Raw genomic sequence first — 23,819 nt, 5'->3', positions numbered from 1 at the left:
TATATATATATATATATATATATATATATATATATAAGAGTATATCGTCGATCTGAAAAGGGAGGTAAGAGATGAATCTCTACGACCGATAACAGAGAACCTATGAAATAGACCCCGTAGAAGGAGATCATTGAATTCAAACAGGCAATACTCTCCTCACATCCCTCTGACATTCACTGCACGCTGAGAGGAAAACCGGGCTCCAACCTGATGCGGAGCGCATATCAACGTAGAATCTAGCACAAACCATAGGAGGCAAAGTTTGTAAAACTGATTTGTGGGTGTGGTGAGGGGTGTATTTATAGGCATTTTGAGGTTTGGGAAACTTTGCCCCTCCTGGTAGGAATGTATTTCCCATACGTCACTAGCTCATGGACTCTTGCTAATTACATGAAAGAAATGAAGATTTATCAACATCAACCTCTGAAACAGAATCCTCTGAACCAGAAGAATCATTAGAATCAGAATGATGATGTTCATTTAAAAATTCATCTGTATAAAGAGAAGTTTTAAAAGACTTTTTATGTTTACTAGAAGAAGGAATAACAGACATAGCCTTCTTAATGGATTCAGAAACAAAATCTCTTATGTTATCAGGAACACTCTGAACATTAGATGTTGATGGAACTGCAACAGGTAATGGTACTTTACTAAAATAAATATTTTCTGCATTAACAAGTTTGTCATGACATTTAATACAAACAACAGCTGAAGGAACAGCTACCAAAAGTTTACAGCAGATACACTTAGCTTTGGTAGTTCCAGCACCAGGCAGCGATTTTCCTGAAGTATCTTCTGACTCAGTTGCAACATGAGACATCTTGCAATATGTAATAGAAAAAACAACATATAAAGCAAAATTGATCAAATTCCTTAAATGACAGTTTCAGGAATGGGAAAAAATGCCAAAGAACAAGCTTCTAGCAACCAGAAGCAATGAAAAAATGAGACTTAAATAATGTGGAGACAAAAGAGACGCCCATATTTTTTAGCGCCAAATAAGACGCCCACATTATTTGGCGCCTAAATGCTTTTGGCGCCAAAAATGACGCCACATCCGGAACGCCGACACTTTTGGTACAAAAGAACGTCAAAAAATGACGCAACTTCCGGCGACACGTATGACGCCGGAAACAGAAAAGATTTTTTGCGCCAAGAATGACGCAATAAAATGAAGCATTTTCAGCCCCCGCGAGCCTAACAGCCCACAGGGAAAAAGTCAAATTTTTTAAGGTAAGAAAAAATGATTGATTCAAATGCATTATCCCAAATATGAAACTGACTGTCTGAAATAAGGAATGTTGAACATCCTGAGTCAAGGCAAATAAATGTTTGAATACATATATTTAGAACTTTATAAAAAAGTGCCCAACCATAGCTTTAGAGTGTCACAGAAAATAAGACTTACTTACCCCAGGACACTCATCTACATGTTTGTAGAAAGCCAAACCAGTACTGAAACGAAAATCAGCAGAGGTAATGGTAAATATATAAGAGTATATCGTCGATCTGAAAAGGGAGGTAAGAGATGAATCTCTACGACCGATAACAGAGAACCTATGAAATAGACCCCGTAGTAGGAGATAATTGAATTCAAATAGGCAATACTCTCCTCACATCCCTCTGACATTCACTGCATGCTGAGAGGAAAACCGGGCTCCAACCTGCTGCGGAGCGCATATCAACGTAGAATCTAGCACAAACTTACTTCACCACCTCCATAGGAGGCAAAGTTTGTAAAACTGATTTGTAGGTGTGGTGAGGGGTGTATTTGTAGGCATTTTGAGGTTTGGGAAACTTTGCCCCTCCTGGTAGGAATGTATATCCCATACGTCACTAGCTCATGGACTCTTGCTAATTACATGAAAGAAATCCAAAAGGCTTTACGTTTTAGGACCAGTTTACTCATTTTACCTCCCCTTTTTGGAAGACGTACTTGCTCAATAACCATCCATTTAAATGTTTTATTAACACTGTCATGTTCAAAAATGAAATGATTAGCTAGTTCAGAACAGCCATCTTTTCTTTTTATATCAGAAAGATGCTGTCTGATTCTTTCCCTGACCTCACGTGTTGTGCAACCTATAATACTGTTTATGGTTGCACGTACACCAGATCATGTACACAACATTTTTGGATCTGCAATTGACAAGTGTCTAATTCATATCCTTTGCCATTAACAGACTCAAAAGTTTTTGTCATGTTACCAAAACTACAAGGGATGCATTGGCTGTAGCCACATTTATGCATTCCCTTTACCTGTAGCCAAGAGCTAGAAGGCTTGTCACTTTTCAGTTCACTAGGTGATATTAAATTTCCTAGAGTGACACCTTTCCGATAGGAGTAATTACAACTCTTTTTCACCACCTCCTGCAATTTGTCATCAGCCAAAAGCATTGGAAAATGTCTTTTATAATATTGCAGATTTTATGGTATTTTGGCGAAAACTGAATAAGAAAATTGACTCTTTTTAGTCCGATCTTTGAGTAGAGATTCTCGACTCATACAGTCCACCTCTGCTTTATTTATTGTTTTTTATAATTCTCTCCAAGAATCTCTTTATGAGATCCTTACTTTGAGACTCAAAATCACTCAAATCACTGCAATTGCGTTTGGCTCTGATTAATTGTCCTTTGATAATAGAATATGGGACCTGTTTGGGGTGATTACTCCTACCATGAAGAATGGTATTACCTGATATGGGTTTCCTGTATATTGTATTCTCTACTTTCTTATTAGTGTGATTGAATATAAGAGTAATGTTCAAAAAGTTAATTTTGTCAACATTAAACTCATATGTAAACCTGAGTCCGCACGGATTATCGTTTAGATAGTTTATAAAATCGACAATTTGTCGGTTGTCACCGGACCAAACCAGTAAAAGATCATCTATATAACGATAATACGTGCGGATGTCAGAAATGAATGGATTTCTGTCACTATATACAAACAGAGACTCCCACCAACCCATCGTCAAATTAGCAAAGGAGGGGGCACATTTTGCCCCCATTGCAGTTCCCCTGACCTGAAGGTAAAAACTGTCTTGAAATGAGAAATAATTATGGGTCAGAAGGAAATTCGTGACTTCAACCAGATAACTAACAAAAGTTGGAACATAATCAGTGCAGTTGGTCAAAAAGTAATCAATTGCTCTCAACCCCACTTGATGTGGGATTGAGGAATACAATGCGACTACAATTGCCAACCAACAGTCATTTGGTCTGCATTCGAAAGTTTCAAACTTTTGGAGTACCTGTTTTGTGTCTCTAAGATGACTTGGAAGTTTCAAAACCAGTGGTTGGAGTATACTGTCCAACCATTCAGACAATTTTTCACATAATGATCCGATACCAGCAACTATCGGTCTACCTTTGACATCTTCTAAAGATTTATGTACCTTAGGTAATGCATGAAAAATTGGAATGATAGGTTGCTGTAAATACAAGAAATTGAAAGTATCTTGATCAATATTGATCAATATTGTGCGATATTGGAATACCTTGGATTTACCTGGACTGTGTTTATTTTTGCTCTTAAATTTTGTTCTCTTAAAATTATGAACTGGAGACTTTGGAATAATTGTGCTTTATACAAAAAAATCATAACCACCACAAAAAGGGTGGGCCTCATGGACTCTTGCCAATATGAAATAAATTAATTTATCAGGTAAGTTCTTACATAAATTATGTTTTCTTTCATGTAATTGGCAAGAGTCCATGAGCTAGTGACGTATGGGATAGCAAATACCCAAGATGTGGAACTCCACGCAATAGTCACTAGAGAGGGAGGGATAAGAATAAAGACAACCAATTCCGCTGAAAAATGAATCCACAACTCAAAACAAAAGTTTTAATCTTTATAATGAAAAAAAAAACTGAAATTATAAGCAGAAGAATCAAACTGAAACAGCTGCCTGAAGTACTTTTCTACCAAAAACTGCTTCTGAAGAAGAGAAAACATCAAAATGGTAGAATTTAGTAAAAGTATGCAAAGAAGACCAAGTTGCTGCTTTGCAAATCTGATCAACAGAAGCTTCATTCTTAAAAGCCCAGGAAGTAGAAACTGACCTAGTAGAATGAGCTGTAATCCTCTGAGGCGGGGATTTACCCAACTCCAAATAAGCATGATGAATCAAAAGCTTTAACCAAGATGCCAAAGAAATGGCAGAAGCCTTCTGACCTTTCCTAGAACCAGAAAAGATAACAAATAGACTAGAAGTCTTTCTGAAATCTTTAGTAGCTTCAACATAATATTTCAAAGCTCTTAACACATCCAAAGAATGCAAAGATCTCTCCAGAGAATTCTTAGGATTAGGACACAACGAAGGGACAACAATTTCTCTACTAATGTTGTTGGAATTCACAACTTTAGGTAAAAATTAAAATGAAGTCCGCAAAACCTTATCCTGATGAAAAATCAGAAAAGGAGACTCACAGGAAAGAGCAGATAATTCAGAAACTCTTCTAGCTGAAGAGATGGCCAAAAGGAACAATACTTTCCAGGAAAGTAATTTAATGTCCAAAGAATGCATAGGCTCAAACGGAGGAGCCTGTAAAGCCCTCAAAACCAAATTAAGACTCCAAGGAGGAGAAATTGGCTTAATGACAGGCTTGATACGAACCAAAGCCTGAACAAAACAATGAATATCAGGAAGAATAGCAATCTTTCTGTGAAAAAGAACAGAAAGAGCAGAGATTTGTCCTTTCAAGGAACTTGCAGACAAGCCTTTATCTAAACCATCCTGAAGAAACTGTAAAATCCTAGGAATTCTAAAAGAATGCCAAGAGAATTTATGAGAAGAACACCATGAAATGTAAGTTTTCCAAACTCGGTAATAAATCTTTCTAGACACAGATTTGCGAGCCTGCAACATAGTATTAATCACTGAGTCAGAGAAACCTTTATGACTAAGCACTAGGCGTTCATTCTCCATACCTTCAAAATTAATGATTTGAGATCCTGATGGAAAAAAGGACCTTGAGATAGGTCTGGCCTTAGCGGAAGTGGCCAAGGTTGGCAACTGGACATTCGAACGAGATCGGCATACCAAAACCTGTGTGGCCATGCTGGAGCCACCAGCAGTACAAATGAACGCTCCATTATGATTTTGGAAATCACTCTTGGAAGAAGAACTAGAGGCGGAAAGAGATAAGCAGGTTGATAATTCCAAGGAAGTGACAACGCATCCACTGCTTCCGCCTGAGGATCCCTGGACCTGGACAGATACCTGGGAAGTTTCCTGTTTAGATGAGAAGCCATCAGATCTATTTCTGGAAGCCCCCACATCTGAACAATCTGAAGAAACACATCTGGGTGAAGAGACCATTCTCCCGGATGTAAGGTCTGGCGACTGAGATAATCCGCTTCCCAATTGTCTATACCTGGGATATGGACTGCAGAGATTAGACAGGAACTGGATTCCGCCAATGCAAGTATCCGAGATACTTCTTTCATAGCTAGAGGACTGTGAGTCCCACCTTGATGATTGACATACGCCACGGTTGTGACATTGTCTGTCTGAAAACAAATCAACGATTCTTTCTTCAGAAGAGGCCAAAACTGAAGAGCTCTGAGAATCGCACGGAATTCCAAAATATTGATTGGTAATCTCGCCTCTTGAGATTTCCAAACCCCCTGCGCTGTCAGAGATCCACAGACAGCTCCCCAACCTAAAAGACTTGCACCTGTTATCACAGTCCAGGTTGGACGAACAAAAGAGGCCCCCTGAACTAAACGATGGTGATCTAACCACCAAGTCAGAGAAAAGCAAAAATTGGGATTTAAGGATATTGATTGATTGTGATATCCTTGTATAATCCCTGCACCATTGGCTCAACATACAAAGCTGAAGCGGTCTCATGTGAAAACGAGCAAAGGGGATCGCATCCGATGCTGCAGTCATGAGGCCTAAAACCTCCATGCACATAGCTACTGAAGGGAATGATTGAAACTGAAGGTTCCGACAAGCTGAAACCAATTTCAGACGTCTTTTGTCTGTTAGAGACAAAGGCATGGATACTGAATCTATTTGGAATCCTAAAAAGGTTAACCTTGTCTGAGGAATCAAGGAACTTGTTGGTAAATTGATCCTCCAACCATGTTCTTGAAGAAACAACACTAGTTGATTCGTGTGAGATTCTGCAGAATGTAAAGACTGAGCAATTACCAAGATATCGTCCAAATAAGGAAACACTGCAATACCCCGCTCTCTGATTACAGAGAGTAGGGCACGAGAACCTTTGAAAAGATCCTTGGAGCTGTTGCTAGGCCAAAAGGAAGAGCAACAAATTGGTAATGCTTGTCTAGAAAAGAGAATCTCAGGAACTGATAATAATCTGGATGAATCGGAATATGAAGATATGCATCCTGTAAGTATTGTGGACATATAATGCCCTTGCTGAACAAAAGGCAGAATAGTCCTTATAGTCACCATTTTGAATGTTGGTATTCTTACATAACGATTCAAAATCTTTAGATCCAGAACTGGTCTGAAAGAATCCTCTTTCTTTGGAACAATGAACAGATTTGAATAAAACCCCAGACCCCGTTCCGGAAAGGGAACTGGCACAATTACCCCGGATAACTCCAGGTCTGAAACACACATCAGGAAAGCCTGAGCCTTCACTGGGTTCACTGGAATGCGTGAGAGAAAGAAACTTCTCACAGGCGGTCTTACCTTGAAACCTATTTTGTACCCTTGAGAAACAATGTTCTTGATCCAATGATTTTGGATTGAATTGATCCAAACATCTTTGAAAAACCTTAGTCTGCCCCCTACCAGCTACGCTGGAATGAGGGCCGCACCTTCATGCGGACTTGGGGGCTGCTTTTGGTTTTCTAAAAGGCTTGGATTTATTCCAGACTGGAGAAGGCTTCCAATTGGAAACCGATCCTTTAGGGGAAGGGTCAGATTTCTGTTCCTTATTCTGACAAAAGGAACGAAAACTGTTAGGAGCCCTACATTTACCCTTAGACTTTTTATCCTGAGGCAAAAAGGCTCCCTTCCCCCCAGTAACAGTTGAAATAATAGAATCCAACTGAGAACCAAATAATTTATTACCTTGGAAAGAAAGATAGCAATGTTGACTTAGAAGTCATATCTGCATTCCAAGTTTGAGGCCATAAAGCTCTACTAGCTAAAATAGCAAGACACATATACCTGACATAAATTCTAACAATATCAAAAAAATGGCATCACAAATGAAATTATTAGCATGTTGAATAAGCTTAACAATGCTATACACATTAGGATCTGGTACTTGTTGTGCTAAAGTTTCCAACCAAAAAGTTGAAGCCGCAGCAACATCAGCCAAAGAAATACCAGGCCTAAGAAGATGACCTGCACATAAATAAGCCTTCCTTAGATAATATTCAAGTTTCCTATCTAAAGGATCTTTAAAAACAAAATTTATGCTTACCTGATAAATTTATTTCTCTTGTGGTGTATCCAGTGCACGGGTTCATTCATTACTTGTGGGATATTCTCCCTCCCAACGGGAAGCTGCAAGAGGACACCCACAGCAGAGCTGTCTATATAGCTCCTCCCCTAACTGCCACCCCCAGTCATTCGACCAAAGACGAGCAAGAAAAAAGGAGAAACTATAGGGTGCAGTGGTGACTGTAGTTTAAAAATAAAAAACATGTGCCTTAAAATTACAGGGCGGGCCGTGGACTGGATACACCACAAGAGAAATAAATTTATCAGCTAAGCATAAATTTTGTTTTCTCTTGTAAATGTGTATCCAGTCCACGGGTTCATCCATTACTTGTGGGATACCAATACCAAAGCTTTAGGACACGGATGAAGGGAGGGACAAGGCAGGAAACTTAAACGGAAGGCACCACTGCCTGTAAGACCTTTCTCCCAAAAATAGCCTCCAAAGAAGCAAAAGTATCAAATTTATAGAATTTAGAAAAGGTATGAAGCGAAGACCAAGTCGCTGCCTCACAAATCTGTTCAACAGAGGCCTCATGTTTAAAAGCCCATGTGGAAGCTACTGCTCTAGTAGAATGAGCTGCAATTCTTTCAGGAGGCTGCTGGCCAGCAGTCTCATAAGCTAAGCGAATTATGCTTCTCAGCCAAAAGGAAAGAGAAGTTGCCGAAGCCATTTGGCCTCTCCTCTGTACAGAGTAGACAACAAACAAAGCAGATATTTGACGAAAATCTTTCGTAGCTTGTAAATAAAAACTTTAAAGCACGAACCACATCAAGATTGTGTAATAGACGTTCCTTCTTTGAAAAAGGATTAAGACATAGGGAAGGAACAACAATCTCCTGATTGATATTCTTATTAGATACCACCGTAGGCAGAAACCCAGGTTTGGTACGTAACACTACCTTATCTGCATGGAAAATCAGATAAGGGGAATCACACTGTAAAGCAGATAACTCAAACTCTTCGAGCCGAGGAGATAGCTACTAAAAATAGAACTTTCCAAGATAAAAGCTTAATATCTATGGAATGCAGAGGTTCAAACGGAACCCCTTGAAGAACTTTAAGAACTAAATTTAAACTCCATGGCGGAGCAACAGGTTTAAACACAGGCTTAATTCTAACTAAAGACTGACAAAACACCTGAACGTCTGGAACCTCAGCCAGACGTTTGTGCAAAAGAATAGACAGAGCAGAAATCTGTCCCTTTAAGGAACTAGCTGACAATCCCTTCTCCAATCCTTCTTGGAGAAAAGATAATATCCTAGGAATCCTGACCTTACTCCATGAGTAACCCTTGGATTCACACCAATGAAGATATTTACACCATATCTTATGATAGATTTTCCTGGTGACAGGCTTTCGAGCCTGAATTAAGGTATCAATGACTGATTCGGAAAACCATGCTTTGATAGAATCAAGCGTTCAATCTCCAAGCAGTCAGACGTAGAGAAATTAGATTTGGATGTTTGAAGGAACGCTGAAGTAGAAGGTCCTGCCTTAGCGGCAGAGTCCATGGTGGAAAGGATGACATGTCCACCAGATCTGCGTACCAAGAGCTATCAAAATCACCGAAGCTCTCTCCTGCTTGATCTTGGCAATCAGACGAGGGAGCAGAGGAAACGGTGGAAACACATAAGCCAGGTTGAAAGACCAAGGCGCTGCTAGAGCATCTATCAGCGATGCCTTTGGATCCCTGGACCTGAACCTGTAACAAGGAAGCTTGGCTTTCTGACGAGACGCCATGAGATCCAGTTCTGGTTTGCCCCAAAGTAGAACCAATTGTGCAAAAACCTCCGGATGGAGTTCCCACTCCCCCGGATGAAAAGTCTGCCGACTTAGAAAATCCGCCTCCCAGTTCTCTACTCCTGGGATATGGATAGCTGATAGATGGTAAGAGTGAACCTCTGCCCATAGAATTATTTTTGAAACCTCCAACATTGCTAGGGAACTCCTTGTTCCCCCTTGATGGTTGATGTAAGCTACAGTCAGGAGGTTGTCTGACTGAAATCTGATGAACCTGACCGCAGCTAGCTGAGGCCAAGCCTGAAGAGCATTGAATATCGCTCTTAGTTCCAGAATGTTTATCGGAAGGAGTGTCTCCTCCTGAGTCCACAAGCCCTGAGCCTTCAGGGAGTTCTAGACTGCACCCCAGCCCAGAAGGCTGGCATCTGTCGTTACTATTGTCCAATCTGGCCTGTGGAAGGTCATACCCTTGGACAGATGGACCCGAGATAACCACCAGAGAAGAGAATCCCTGGTCTCTTAATCCAGATTTAGTAGAGGGGACAAATCTGTGTAATCCCCATTCCACTGACTGAGCATGCAGAGTTGCAGCGGTCTGAGATGTAGGCGGGCAAACGGCACTATGTCCATTGCCGCTACCATTAAGCCGATTACTTCCATACACTGAGCCACTGAAGGGCGAGAAGTAGAATAAAGAACACGGCAGGAATTTAGAAGTTTTGACAACCTGGCCTCTGTCAGGTAAATCTTCATTTCTACAGAATCTATCAGAGTTCCTAGGAGAGGGGATAGAGAACTTTTTTCTTCGTTCACTTTCCACCCATGCGACCTCAGAAATGCCAGAACAATGTCCGTGTGAGACCTGGCAACTTGAAAAGTCAACGCCTGTATCAGAATGTCGTCTGAGTAAGGGGCTACTGCTATAGCCCGCGGCCTTAGGACCGCTAGAAGGGACCCTAGAACCTTTGTAAAGATTCTTGGTGCCGTGGCCAACCCGAAGGGAAGAGCCACAAACTGGTAGTGCCTGTATTGACCCTCCTGGATCATAGGAAGGATGGTTCCAATAGTCTCCATCTTGAAGGATGGGACTCAGAAATTTGTTTAAGATCTTGAGATCTAAGATTGGTCTGAATGTTCCCTCTTTCTTGGGAACAACAAACAGATTTGAATAAAAGCCCTGTCCCTGTTCCTCCTGCGGAACTGGGTGGATCACTCCCATAACTAGGAGGTCTTGAACACAATGTAAGAATGCTTCTCTCTTTATCTGGTTTGCAGATAAAAGTGAGAGATGAAATCTCCCTTTTGGGGGAGAGATTTTGAATTCCAGAAGATAACCCTTGGACACACGTTTCCAATGCCCAGGGATCCTGGACATCTCTTGCCCAAGCCTGGGCGAAGAGAGAGAGTCTGCCCCCTACTAGATCCGTTTCCGGATCGGGGGCTGCTCCTTCATGCTGTCTTAGAGGCAGCAGCAGGCTTCTTGGCCTGTTTCCCCTTGTTCCAAGCCTGGTTAGGTGTGTGTGTGTTAGAGGAAGTTGAAGCTGCGCCACTCTTGAAGTTTCGAAAGGGACGAAAACTAGACTGTTTGGTCCTTAATTTGTTGGACCTGTCTTGAGGAAGGGCGTGACCTTTTCCTCCAGTGATGTCAGAAATGATCTCCTTCAGTCCAGGCCCGAATAGTATCTGTCCTTTGAAGGGAATGTTGAGAAGTTTAGACTTTCAAGTCACGTCAGTTGACTAGGATTTAAGCCATAGAGCCCTACGCGCCTGAATAGCACAACCTGAATTTTTAGCCGTTAGCTTGGTTAAATGAACAACGGCGTCAGAAACAAATTAATTGGCTAGCTTAAGGGCCCTAAGCTTGTCAATAATATCTTCCAACGGGGTTTCAACCTGTAGAGCCTCCTCTAGGGACTCAAACCAGAAAGCCGCAGCAGCAGTGACTGGGGCAATGCATGCAAGAGGCTGGAGAATAAAACCTTGTTGAATAAAAATTTTCTTAAGGTAACCCTCTAATTTTTTATCCATTTGATCTAGAAAAGCACAACTGTCCTCGACAGGTATAGTGGTACGCTTAGCTAGAGTAGAAACTGCTCCCTCCACCTTAGGGACCGTCTGCCATAAGTCCCGTGTAGCGACGTCTATAGGAAACATCTTTTTAAAAACAGGAGGGGGAGAGAACGGTACACCAGGTCTATCCCATTCCTTAGTAATAATTTCAGAAAACCTTTTAGGGATTGGAAAAACATCAGTGTAAGTAGGTACTGCATAGTATTTATCCAATCTACATAATTTCTCTGGGACTACAATAGTGTCACAGTCGTCCAGAGTTGCTAAAACCTCCCTGAGCAATACAAGGTGTTCAATCTGATTCTGATATGTCTACATTTAAATTTAAGCTTGAAGTATTCTCCCTGAATCAGAAAAATCACCCACAGATTGAAGCTCCACTGCTTCAGCTTCATTATATTGTGAGGGTGTATCAGAGATAGCTACTAAAGCGTCAGAGAGCTCTGTATTTATTCTAGTCCCAGAGCTGTCTCGCTTTCCTTGCAATCCTGGCAGTTTAGATAATACCTCTGTAAGGGTATGATTCATAACTGCCGCCATGTCTTGCAAGGTATACGCAATGGGAGCGCTAGATGTACTTGGCGTCCCCTGAGCGGGATTTATAGGATCTGACACATGGGGAGAGTTAGACGGCATAACTTCCTCCTTGTCAATTTCTTCTGGTGATAAATGTTTTAAAGCCAGAATATGGTCTTTGTAATCTATAGTAAAATCAGTGCATTTGGTACACATTCTATGAGGGGGTTCCACAATGGCTTCTAAACATAAATGAGTTTCTTCTATTTCAGACATGTTTAAACAGACTAGTAATGAGACCAGCAAGCTTGGAAAACACTTTAATAACTGTGAACAAGCAAAAAATAAAAACGGTACTGTGCCTTTAAGAGAAAAAAACAATCACAGAAACTGCTAAAACAGTGAAAAAAGCAGTAAATCTTAGAAATTTTTACAGTGTGTATAAAAGGCTGAAAGAGCATTGCACCCACTTGCAAATGGATGATTAACCCCTTAGTGTCAAAACCAGATAAAAAAATGATAAACGTTTTTAAACAGTCACAACAAACTGCCACAGCTCTACTGTGGCCCTACCTGTCCATACAACGACTTTGGAAGGCACAAAAACCCCTTAGAGAGGTCCTATATGTTCAGGGGACTCCTTCAGGGAAGCTGGATGTCTCAAGCTGCAAAAACTAATGGAAAATAGGCCCCTCCCAACCTGTACTCACTGTGAGAGGGCCTTAAAAAACTATCCCTAGGCAAAATCTAGTCAGCCATGTGGAAAAACTGGGCCCCAGAATAAAGTATTATCACCAATATGAAAAACGTTTATACACCTCAAGCAAACGTTATATCTATTCAGTAATGTGAGTAAATAATAAAAATATTACCCTTTACAGCAAGCATATCAGTCGTTATTAAATCACTGTAATCAGGCTTACCTTAAATAAATCCGGTATTGTCAGCATTTTCTAGCTTATCGCTCTAGAAAAATTTTAAACTGCACATACCTCAGAGCAGGAGACCCTGCACGCTATTCCCTCAGCTGAAGTTACCCATCTCTTCAGTTATGTGTGAGAACAGCAATGGATCTTAGTTACAACCTGCTAAGATCATCAAAGACCACAGGCAGACTCTTCTTCAACTTTCTGCCTGAGGCTAAAATAGTACTCCGGGTACCATTTGAAAATAAACTTTTGATTGAAGATAAACTACATTAATGCACCACATCTCTCTAGCTGCTTCCCTTGTCGAGAGCTGCAAGAGAATGACTGGGAGGTGGCAGTTAGGGGAGGAGCTATATAGACAGCTCTGCTGTGGGTGAACCTCTTGCAGCTTCCTGTTGGGAAGGAGAATATCCCACAAGTAATGGATGAATCCGTGGACTGGATACACCTTACAAAAGAAAGGGAGGTAGGAGAAGAATCTCTACGACCGATAACAGAGAACCTAAGAAATAGATCCCCGATAGGATGATCATTGTATTCAAAAGGTAATACTCCCTTCACATCTCTATGTCATTCACTGCACTCTGAGAGGAACCGGGCTTCAGCATGCTGAAAAGCGCATATCAACGTAGAAATCTAGCACAAACTTACTTTGTGTATTTATAGGCATTTTGAGGTTTGGGAAACTTTGCCACTCCTGGTAGGAATGTATATCGCATACGTCACTAGCTCATGGACTCTTGCCAATTACATGACAGAAATGGGTTCACAGCACTAGCTAGCTAAAATGCAAGATCGTAAAAAGCTATATATATATATATATATATATATATATATATATATATATATATATATATATATATATATATATATATATATATAAAAAAAAAAGATAAAAAGGCAGTCTGCAGGGGCTTTAGATACAGGTAAAGATAGAGGTAAAAAGTATAAAATATAACAGTGTTGGTTATGCAAAAATATTTTTTTCCCCCCGAGTAGTATGTTACTAAGATCTACATACATAAAATCTACATACAATTAACAACTCTCAACTGCAATACATTTGTTAGATTGTTTTTGGTCACTTTCAATGTCATACTGTCATATGTGTAAATGGTGCAAAGTAACTAAATCATACCTGCTGGAAGCTCTCTGAATCGCAAGTACTCCATGGATCGTGTAGTAACCAGAGGTTTTTGTGGGTAATAGAGCACATGTGCCAGAGTATCCATACGAACATGAAAATTTGTAATGTAAACGCCCATCGCTTGCTTACCCATAGCAGACTGGTATGTGTTTCTAGGAGACTGCAGGCATAAAAACAAGGTTTTAAAAACTAGGGAATATATTTGTTTTAATTATTTTAAAGTTTGAGTGTGTGTGTCATATTCTGTACACATATTAAGCATGAAAAAAAAAAATCATCCGGCATTTGTTCAGTTAACGCTGGTAGTTAACGCTGGTTAAACCTCAATTGTTAACAGTATCGAATATAATGCAGCAGCCAGCCAACAATGCATGTGATCCAGACGTTATTGCATGGGCTGCGAGCAGTCTCATTGTTTACAAACAGCCCTTCCAATCATAGCTTGTTGGTCATGGGTGGAAACCTTCAATTCTAATAACAGATCCCTCAAACTGCAAGCCCAATGTGTTAACTTATAAAATGCTGGTATGTGGTTTCAGCTTTAGATGCTTGCCTGGCTAGGTTAGTGGTAATCAGAGCCTTAGTTTTGTTTAACCCCTTAGTGACCACAGCACTTCTCCATTTTCTGTCCGCTTGGGACCAAGGCTATTTTTACATTTTTGCGGTGTTTGTGTTTAGCTGTAATTTTCCTCTTACTCATTTACTGTACCCACACATATTATATAGCGTTTTTTTCTCGCCATTAAATGGACTTTCAAAAGATACCATTATTTTCATCATATCTTATAATTTACTATAAAAAAATTATATAAAATATGAGGAAAAAATGGAAAAAACACACTTTTTCTAACTTTGACCCCCAAAATCTGTTACACATCTACAACCACCAAAAAAAAAACCATGCTAAATAGTTTCTAAATTTTGTCCTGAGTTTAGAAATACCCAATGTTTACATGTTCTTTGCTTTTTTTGCAAGTTATAGGGCCATAAATACAAGTAGCACTTTGCTATTTCCAAACCACTTTTTTTTCAAAATTAGCGCTAGTTACATTGGAACACTGATATCTTTCAGGAATCCCTGAAAATCCATTGACATGTATATATATATTTTTAGAAGACATTCCAAAGTATTCATCTAGGCCCATTTTGCTATATTTCATGCCACTATTTCACTGCCAAATGCGATCAAATAAAAAAAATTGTTCACTTTTTCACAAATCTTTTCACAAACTTTAGGTTTCTCACTGAAATTATTTACAAACAACTTATGCAATTATAGCATAAATGGTTGTAAATGCTTCTCTGGGATCCCCTTTGTTCAGAAATAGCAGACATATATGGCTTTGGCTTTGCTTTTTGGTAATTAGAAGGCTGCTAAATGCCACTGCGCACCACACGTGTATTATGCCCAGCAGTGAAGGGGTTAATTAAGGAGCATGTAGAGAGCTTCTAGTGTTAATTTAAGATTTAGTGTAGTGTAGTAGACAACCCCAACTATTGATCTAGGCCCATTTTGGTATATTTCATGCCACTATTTCACCGCCAAATGCGATCAAATTAAAAAAACACAACATTTTTCACAATTTTAGGGTTCTCACTGAAATTATTTACAAACAGCTTGTGCAATTATGGCACAAATGGTTGTAAATGCTTCTCTGGGATCCCCTTTGTTCAGAAATAGCAGACATATATGACTTTGATGTTGCTTTTTGGTAATTAGAAGGCCGCTAAATACTGCTGAGTATTATGGCTAGCAGTGAAAGGGTTAATTAGGTAGTTTGTAGGAAGCTTGCAGGGTTAATTTTAGCTTCAGTGTAGAGATCAGCCTCCCACCTGACACATCCCACCCCCTGATCCCTCCCAAACAGCTCCCTTCCCCACCCCACAATTGTCCCCGCCATCTTAAGTACTGGCAGAAAATCTGCCAGTACTAAAATAAAAGGTTTTTTTAAAAAAAATAAAAAACAGAATTTATGCTTACCTGATAAATTTCTCTCTTGTGATGTATCGAGTCCAAAGATTCATCCATACTTGTGGGATATTCTCCTTCCCTACAGGAAGTGGCAGAGAGAGCACCCACAGCAGAGCTATCTATATAGCAGAGCTGTCTATATAGCTCCTCCCTTAGCTCCACCCCAAAAGAATCGAATTTGTAAAATGTGGAAAAAGTATGAAGCGAAGACCAAGTCGACGCCTTACAGATCTGTTCAACAGAAACCTCATTTTAAAAAGCCCATGTGGAAGCCACTGCTCTAGTAGAATGAGCAGTAATTCTTTCAGGAGGCTGCTGGCCAGCAGTCTCATAAGCCATACGGATGATGCTTTTCAGCCAAAAAGAAAGAGGTAGCCGTAGCCTTTTGACCTCTCCGCTTACCAGAATAGACAACAAACAATGAAGATGTTTGACGGAAATCTTTGGTTGCTTGTAAGTAGAACTTTAAAGCAAGAACCACATCAAGATTGTGCAACAGACGTTCCTTCTTTGAAGAAGGATTAGGACACAGCGAAGGAACAACAATTTCCTGATTGATATTCCTATTAGAAACAACCTTAGGAAGGAATCCAGGTTTGGTACGTAAAACCACCTTATCAGCATGGAAAATAAGATAAGGTGAGTCACACTGTAAAGCAGATAACTCAGAAACTCTTTGAGCCAAAGAGATAGCTACTAAAAACAAAACTTACCAAGATAGAAGCTTAATATCTATGGAATGCATAGGTTCAAACGGAACCCCCTTGGAGAACTTTAAGAAATAAGTTTAGGCTCCATGGCAGAGCAACAGGTTTAAATACAGGCTTGATCCTGACCAAGGCCTGACTAAACGCTTTAACGTCTGGGACATCTGGCAGACGTTTGTGTAAAAGAATAGACAAAGCAGATATTTGTCCCTTTAAGGAACTAGCTGATAATCTCTTCTCCAATCCTTCTGGGAGAAAGGACAAAATTCTAGGAATCCTAATCTTACTCCATGAGTAACCTTTGGATTCACAGCAATAAAGATATTTGCGCCAAATCTTATGATAGATCTTCCTGGTGACAGGCTTTCTAGCCTGAATCAGGGTATCAATGACCGACTCAGAGAAACCACGCTTTGATAGATTCAGGCGTTCAATCTCCAAGCAGTCAGACGCAGAGAAATTAGATTTGGATGCTTGAACGGACCTTAGATTAGAAGGTCCTGCCTCATTGGAAGAGTCCACGGTGGAACAGATGACATGTCCACCAGGTCTGCATACCAAGTCCTGCGTGGCCACGCAGGCGCTATCAGAATCACAGAAGCTCTCTCCTGCTTGATTCGGGCAACCAGACGTGGGAGGAGAGGAAACGGTGGAAATACATAAGCCAGATTGAAGGACCAGGGCACTGCTAGAGCATCTATCAGTACCGCCTGGGGATCCCGGGACCAGGACCCGTAACGCGGATGTTTGGCGTTCTGTCGGGACGCCATCAGATCCAATTCTGGTGTGCCCCATAGCTGAGTCAGCTGGGCAAATACCTCCGAATGGAGCTCCCACTCCCCCGGATGAAAAGTCTGACGACTTAGGAAATCCAGTTCTCTACCCCTGGGATATGGATTGCTGAGAAATGGCAAGAGTGATCCTCCGCCCATCGGATAATTGGTTACCTCCATCATCGCTAGAGAACTCCGTGTTCCTCCTTGATGATTGATATAGGCTACATTCATGATGTTGTCCGACTGAAATCTGATGAATTTGGCCGCAGCTAGCTGAGGCCACGACTGAAGCGCATTGAATATCGCTCTCAGTACTAGAATGTTTATTGGGAGGAGAGATTCCTCCCGAGAACATAAGCCCTGTGCTTTCAGGGATTTCCAGACTGCACCCCAGCCTAGCAGGCTGGCATCTGTCGTTAGTATGAGCCACTCTGGCCTGCGGAAACATATTCCCTGAGACAGGTGGTCCTGAGACAACCACCAGAGAAGAGAATCTCTGGTCTCTTGGTCCAGATGCAGATGAGGAGATAAATCTGCATAATCCCCATTCCACTGTTTGAGCATGCATAGTTGCAGTGGTCTGAGGTGAAGGCGGGCATAAGGAACTATGTCCATTGCCGCTACCATAAGTCCGATTACCTCCTTACACTGAGCCACTGATGGCCGAGGAATGGAATGATGAGCTCGGCAAGTGATTAAAAGTTTTGATTTTCTGACCTCCGACAGAAATATTTTCATTTCTACCAAGTCTATGAGAGTCCATAGGAAGGAAACTCTTGTGAGAGGGAAGAGAGAACTCTTTTTTATGTTCACCTTCCACCCGTGAGATCTCATAAAAGCCAACACGATGTCCGTGTGAGACTTGGCTAGCTGGAAAGTCGACGCCTGAATTAGGATGTCGTCTAGATAAGGCGCCACTGCTATACCCCGCGGTCTTAGAACCGCCAAAAGGGACCCTAGCACCTTTGTGAAAATCCTGGGAGCCATGGCCAACCCGAAGGGAAGGGCCACAAACTGGTAATGCCTGTCCAGAAAGGCGAATCTGAGGAATTGATGATGATCTCTGAATAGGGATGCGTTGATACACATCCTTTAAGTCCACGGTAGTCATATATTGACCCTCCTGGATCAGAGGAAGAATAGTCCGAATAGTCTCCATCTTGAAAGATGGTACTCTGAGGAATTTGTTAAGAATTTTGAGATCCAAGATTGGTCTGAAAGTTCCCTCTTTTTTGGGAACCACAAACAGGTTGGAGTAAAAACATAGCCCTTGTTCCGCTCTTGGAACTGGGCGAATCACTCCCATGGTATGTAGGTCTTCTACACAGCGTAAGAACGCCTCTCTCTTTGTCTGGTTTGCAGACAATTGAGAAATGTGAAATCTCCCCCTTGGGGGGGAGTCTTTGAAGTCCAGAAGATATCCTTGGGACACAATTTCTAAAGCCCAGGAATCGTGAACATCTCTTGCCCAAGCCTGAGCAAAGAGAGAGAGTCTGCCCCCTACTAGATCCGGTCCCGGATCGGGGGCTACCCCTTCATGCTGTCTTAGAGGCAGCAGCAGGCTTCTTGGCCTGTTTACCTTTGTTCCAAGCCTGGTTAGGTCTCCAGACTGACTTGGATTGAACAGAATTCCCCTCTTGCTTTGCTGCAGGGGAAGCTGAAGCGGGACCATCCTTGAAGTTACCGAAAAGTAATCCGAAAGTTACGAAAATTATTTTGTTTGGTCCTCATCTTATTTGTTTTATCCTGAGGGAGGGCATGGCCTTTCCTTCCAGTGATGTCTGAAATAATTTCTTTCAGTGCATGCCCGAATAGGGTCATTCCTTTGAAAGGGATATTCAACAATTTAGATTTTGATGACACATCAGCAGACCAGGACTTAAGCCATAACGCCCTGCGTGCTAAAATGGCAAAACCTGAATTCTTTGCCGCTAATTTAGCCATTTGGAAAGCGGCATCTGTAATGAAAGAACTAGCCAACTTAAGGGCCTTAATTCTATCCATAATATCCTCTAATGGAGTCTCCACCTGGAGAGCCTCTTCTAGAGCCTCAAACCAGAAAGCAGCTGCAGTAGTTACAGGAACAATGCATGCAATAGGTTAGAGAAGAAAACCTTGATGAACAAAAATTTTCTTTAGGAGACCCTCTAATTTTTTATCCAGAGGATCTATGAAAGCAAAACTGTCTTCGATAGGTAAAGTTGTACGCTTAGCAATAGTAGAAATAGCTCCCTCCACCTTAGGAACAGTCTGCCACGAGTCCTGTATGGTGTCAGATATGGGAAACATTTTCTTAAAAACAGGAGGGGGAGCGAACGGAATACCTGGTCTATCCCACTCCTTAGTAACAATAGTCACAATCCTCTTAGGGACTGGAAAAAACATCAGTGTAAACAGGAACCTCTAAGTATCTGTCCATTTTACACAATTTCTCTGGACCACTTTAGGGTCACAATCGTCTAGAGTAGCTAATACCTCCTTGAGCAATAAGCAGAGGTGTTCAAGCTTAAATTTAAAGGCGGTCATATCAGAATCTGTCTGAGGGAGCGTCTTTCCTGAAACAGAAATCTCTCCCACAGATAACAAATCCCTTACCCCTACTTCAGAACATTGTGAGGGTATATCGGATACGGCTGCTAAAGCGTCAGACGGCTTAGCAGTTGTTCTTAACCCAGAGCGGTCACGCTTTCCTTGTAAACCAAGCAGTTTAGAGAAAATCTCTGTGAGGGTTTTATTCATAACTGTGGCCATGTCTTGTAAAGTAAATTAATTAGACGCACTAGAGGTACTTGGCGTCACTTGTGCGGGTGTTACTGGCTGTGACACTTGGGGAGAGCTAGATGCTAAACCCTCATTTCCTTCTAACTGAGAATCATCTATTGCAATATTTTTAAGTTCTAAAATATGCTCTTTATAAGTTATAGACATATCAGTGCAAGTGGGACACATTCTAAGAGGGGGTTTCACAATGGCTTCTAAACACATAGAACAAGGATTCTCCTTGGTGTCAGACATGTTAAACAGGCTAGTAATTTAACAAGCAAGCTTGAAAACACTTTAATCAAAGTAAATAACACTTTAAACAAAAACGGTACTATGCCTTTAAGAGAAAAAAAGCTGCACAAACTCTGCAAAACAGTGTGGGGGAAAAAACCTCTTTACAGCCCTCAAATACAGCAGGAATCTCTGGAGAAGTAGCTGGATGCTTCTGAGGTAAATAAACTGTGCAACTGAAAATAGGCCCGTCCCACCTCACTCGAAGTTATGGGGCCTAAAAAACACCACAGAGTGTTTCTTAAACTAGCCATGTGGGTTAATAACCCTTAAACAAGCCACAATGACCCCTTAAAGTCCCTCAAAAAACGTTTTATTTGTAATTAAACCAAAACGTTTTTTCCTATCAGTGTCACCAGTAACTATGAGCCCTTTATGCAAGCTTGGATTCCTCTTTTACTGAATACAGCTTACCTTACCCTCATGGGGATATTGCCAGCCTTTTCTAGAAATAACGCAGTCTGTCTAGAAAAAAATAGACTGAACATACCTTAATGCAGTTTAGCCTGCAAACTGTTCCCCCAACTGAAGTTTTCCTGTACTCTTCAGCCCTTGTGAGAACAGCAGTGGATCTTAGTTACAAAATGCTAAGATCATCAACCTCCTTGCAGAAATCTTCATCCCTTTTCTGCCAGAGAGTGAATAGTACACACCGGTACCATTTAAAATAAACTTTTGCTTGAGAAAATAAAAACAACATTTTTGTCACCACACTCACTTTGCCCTTCCTAGCAGTTAAGCAGGCAGAGAGAATGACTGGGGGGGGGGGGGGGGGGGGTGGAGCTAAGGGAGGAGCTACATAGACAGCTCTGCTGTGGGTGCTCTCTCTGCCACTAACTATAGGGAAGGAGAATATCCCTTAAGTATGGATGAATCCGTGGACTCAATACATCTTACAAGAGAAAAAATATTTTAGCATATGCTACTGTGTAGGATGCCCCCCTTAGCCCTTAACCTCCCTGATCCCCCCAAAACAGCTCTCTAACCCTCCCCCTCTGCCTTTTTTTTTTTGCTGTTTTTTCTGTAGTGTAGCTTGCCCCCCCCCCACAGACCAACCCCCACCACCTAACTGATGTGTTTTTTTTTTTGGAATTTTTATCCCCATTTTTTCATTTTAGTACACATTTTTTTCTGTAGTGTAGCGGTTCCCACCCGCTCACTCCCCGTGCACGCGCCCGCCCCCCCTTGTGCACGTGCGCGTGTCCATGCGCGCCCCAGCAATCCCCGCCCACGATCCCGCCCCCCTCCAGATCAGCAGGGCCATCGATGGCCAACACCCGTCTCCCATACCGGCTCCCACCCACCAACGAAGAGAGCCACCGATCTCCGGTGCAGAGAGGGCCACAGAGTGGCCCACCGGATGGCTAAAAAAGGTTATTGCAGGATGCCTCGATATCATTGCAGGATGTTATTGCAGGATGCCTCGATGCCATTGGCATGATGAAGGACATGTAGTCCGAAACGTTGCTATTTTTTGTACTCCTGGATATGCAATAAATAATTGAAAATTCTATTGGAGTGCTGCTATTCACTTTTTGGTTCTGGATTTGGATTGCTGGGCTGTGCAGTGCCCAGCGATAGCGTGCACCCATCCAATAACAGTGTGAGCTGGACTTTCATGATTAATTGATAGTAATACGTTGAGCAAGGGTGACAATAGCGCCGAACCTTTTAGGGACGGAACCTCACAACTCCATTGAGTGTCCAGGACCGGGAACAATTTGTTAAAGGGAGAAGAGGGGAACAAGGAATCCAATCCTGTCCCATTTATTCTTAATAATGTTCGCCATCTAACAGGAGCAGGAAAGGATAAGGTACCACCCTGTCCTCAAACTCTATCCAATTTAGAAATCAAAGGTTCATCAGGCAATTTGGCCTCTGGAACCCCTGAATTCCCCAAAACCTTACTTTAGAAGAAAGCGCAAATTCCTAAACTAAAGTCCGGTTCCTCCGCAGCCAGAGGTTTAGAGGCAGCAGACTCAGACCCAGAATGTTCATACTCTGTAGTCTCTGTAGAAAGAACCTCATCCTCAAGTAACCCTATCAGTTAAATCCAACAAATTATCTACTGTACTCTGGGAAGGAGTGCAATATGTAACCTTTCGCTTGCGCTTAGCAGGGCGAGGTAAAGGATTAAAGGCCGCAGACACCGCCGTCTGAACTGCGCCCTAACGTCTGGTGAAAAAAAAAAACCTCCAGATGGAGGATCAGCAATGCTACAGGAAACTGCATGTGTAGAGAGAGAAGAATGTAGGGGTACGCACCTCACTGGACGACAACTCCTCAGGTGGACTGCTCAGTGGTATCAAACATGTTTGATGTTATCACATTATCAAGGCATATTGAAAATAATTGAGGGGGCGGAACTAAGGCCGCCTCACAATAAAATCAGGCATTACTCTTTAGGAATAGAGGGAGTGCCTTTGGCAGCAGTGTTTTTGCCTCCTCCTGGTGGCCAGGTTGTGTATTTCCCAAAAGTAATGAATGTAGCGGTGGCCTCTCCCCGTTTAAGAAGTAAATAACTCCTCCTCTTGTGTAGAAAGAGCAGACTTAAATAGAACCCAAAACAGGTCCTGCCTGTCATCTAGGATACGACATATCTGTCAGACCACTCATGGGCAAAAACATAAAATTCTAAATTTACAGCAATGCTAGAAAAACTGAGACTAATCTAAATAAAGAAATATAAGCTCTGAAGATTAAATTTTTGTCTCTAAGTTATTGGGGTAACCATCACCCCGAGGAGAGACCTAGAAGCTTCCACCGGAAGTCTTCAACAATCGCGACCATCAAAGTCGATAGTACCAAAAAAATCCCATGTGACGAAACGTCTTCCTAAGAAGGGTTTCTACAACAACCCAGAGTTTAAAAACAAAAAACTATCCCGAAACTGAATAGCCAAAAAAAAATAAATGCTTACTTGATAATTTAATTTCTATCTTGGGGAGCAGAGTCCACGGCTTTATTCATTACTATTGGGAATTAAGAACCTGGCCACCAGGAGGAGGCAAAAACACCCCAGCCAAAGGCTTAAATACCTCTCCCACTCACCTCATTACCCATTCATTCTGCCAAGGGAACAAGGAACAGTAGGAGAAACATCAATGGTGCCAGAAGAGAAATTAAATTTAGGTCCGCCCACCGGAGATACGGGTGGGAGCCGTGGACTCTCCTCCCCATGATGGAAATGAAATTATCAGGTAACCATAATTTATTATTTCCATCTAAAGGGGAGGAGAGTCCACGGCTTCATTCATTACTATTGGGAACATATACCCAAGCTCTAGAGGATACTGAATTAATCCGGGAGGGTAAAAGGCGGACCCTAATCTGAGGGCACCACAGCCTGTAGAACCTTTATCCCAAAAGCCGCTTTCACAGAAGCAAAAACGTAAAATTTGTAAAAGTATGTAAGGAAGACCAGGTAGCCGCCTTACAAATCTGCTCCATAGAGGCCTCATTTTTGAAG

At 41.6% G+C, this 23,819-nt stretch overlaps 1 protein-coding gene across 1 annotated transcript in view; it reads right to left on the bottom strand.

Moving 5' to 3' along the window:
• POLR2B (RNA polymerase II subunit B) overlaps positions 1–23,819 on the bottom strand; it is a 764,705-nt gene that overhangs the window by 139,912 nt on the left and 600,974 nt on the right. The window contains exon 7 of the mRNA XM_053700123.1: positions 13,833–14,001. Within this exon, the coding sequence (XP_053556098.1) occupies positions 13,833–14,001 (169 nt within the window). The remainder of the gene's footprint in view (positions 1–13,832; positions 14,002–23,819) is intronic.

This window comes from Bombina bombina, chromosome 2, assembly GCF_027579735.1.
Source record: "Bombina bombina isolate aBomBom1 chromosome 2, aBomBom1.pri, whole genome shotgun sequence".
Taxonomy (NCBI): domain Eukaryota; kingdom Metazoa; phylum Chordata; class Amphibia; order Anura; family Bombinatoridae; genus Bombina; species Bombina bombina.
This window is presented reverse-complemented; position numbering and strand designations above follow the sequence as displayed.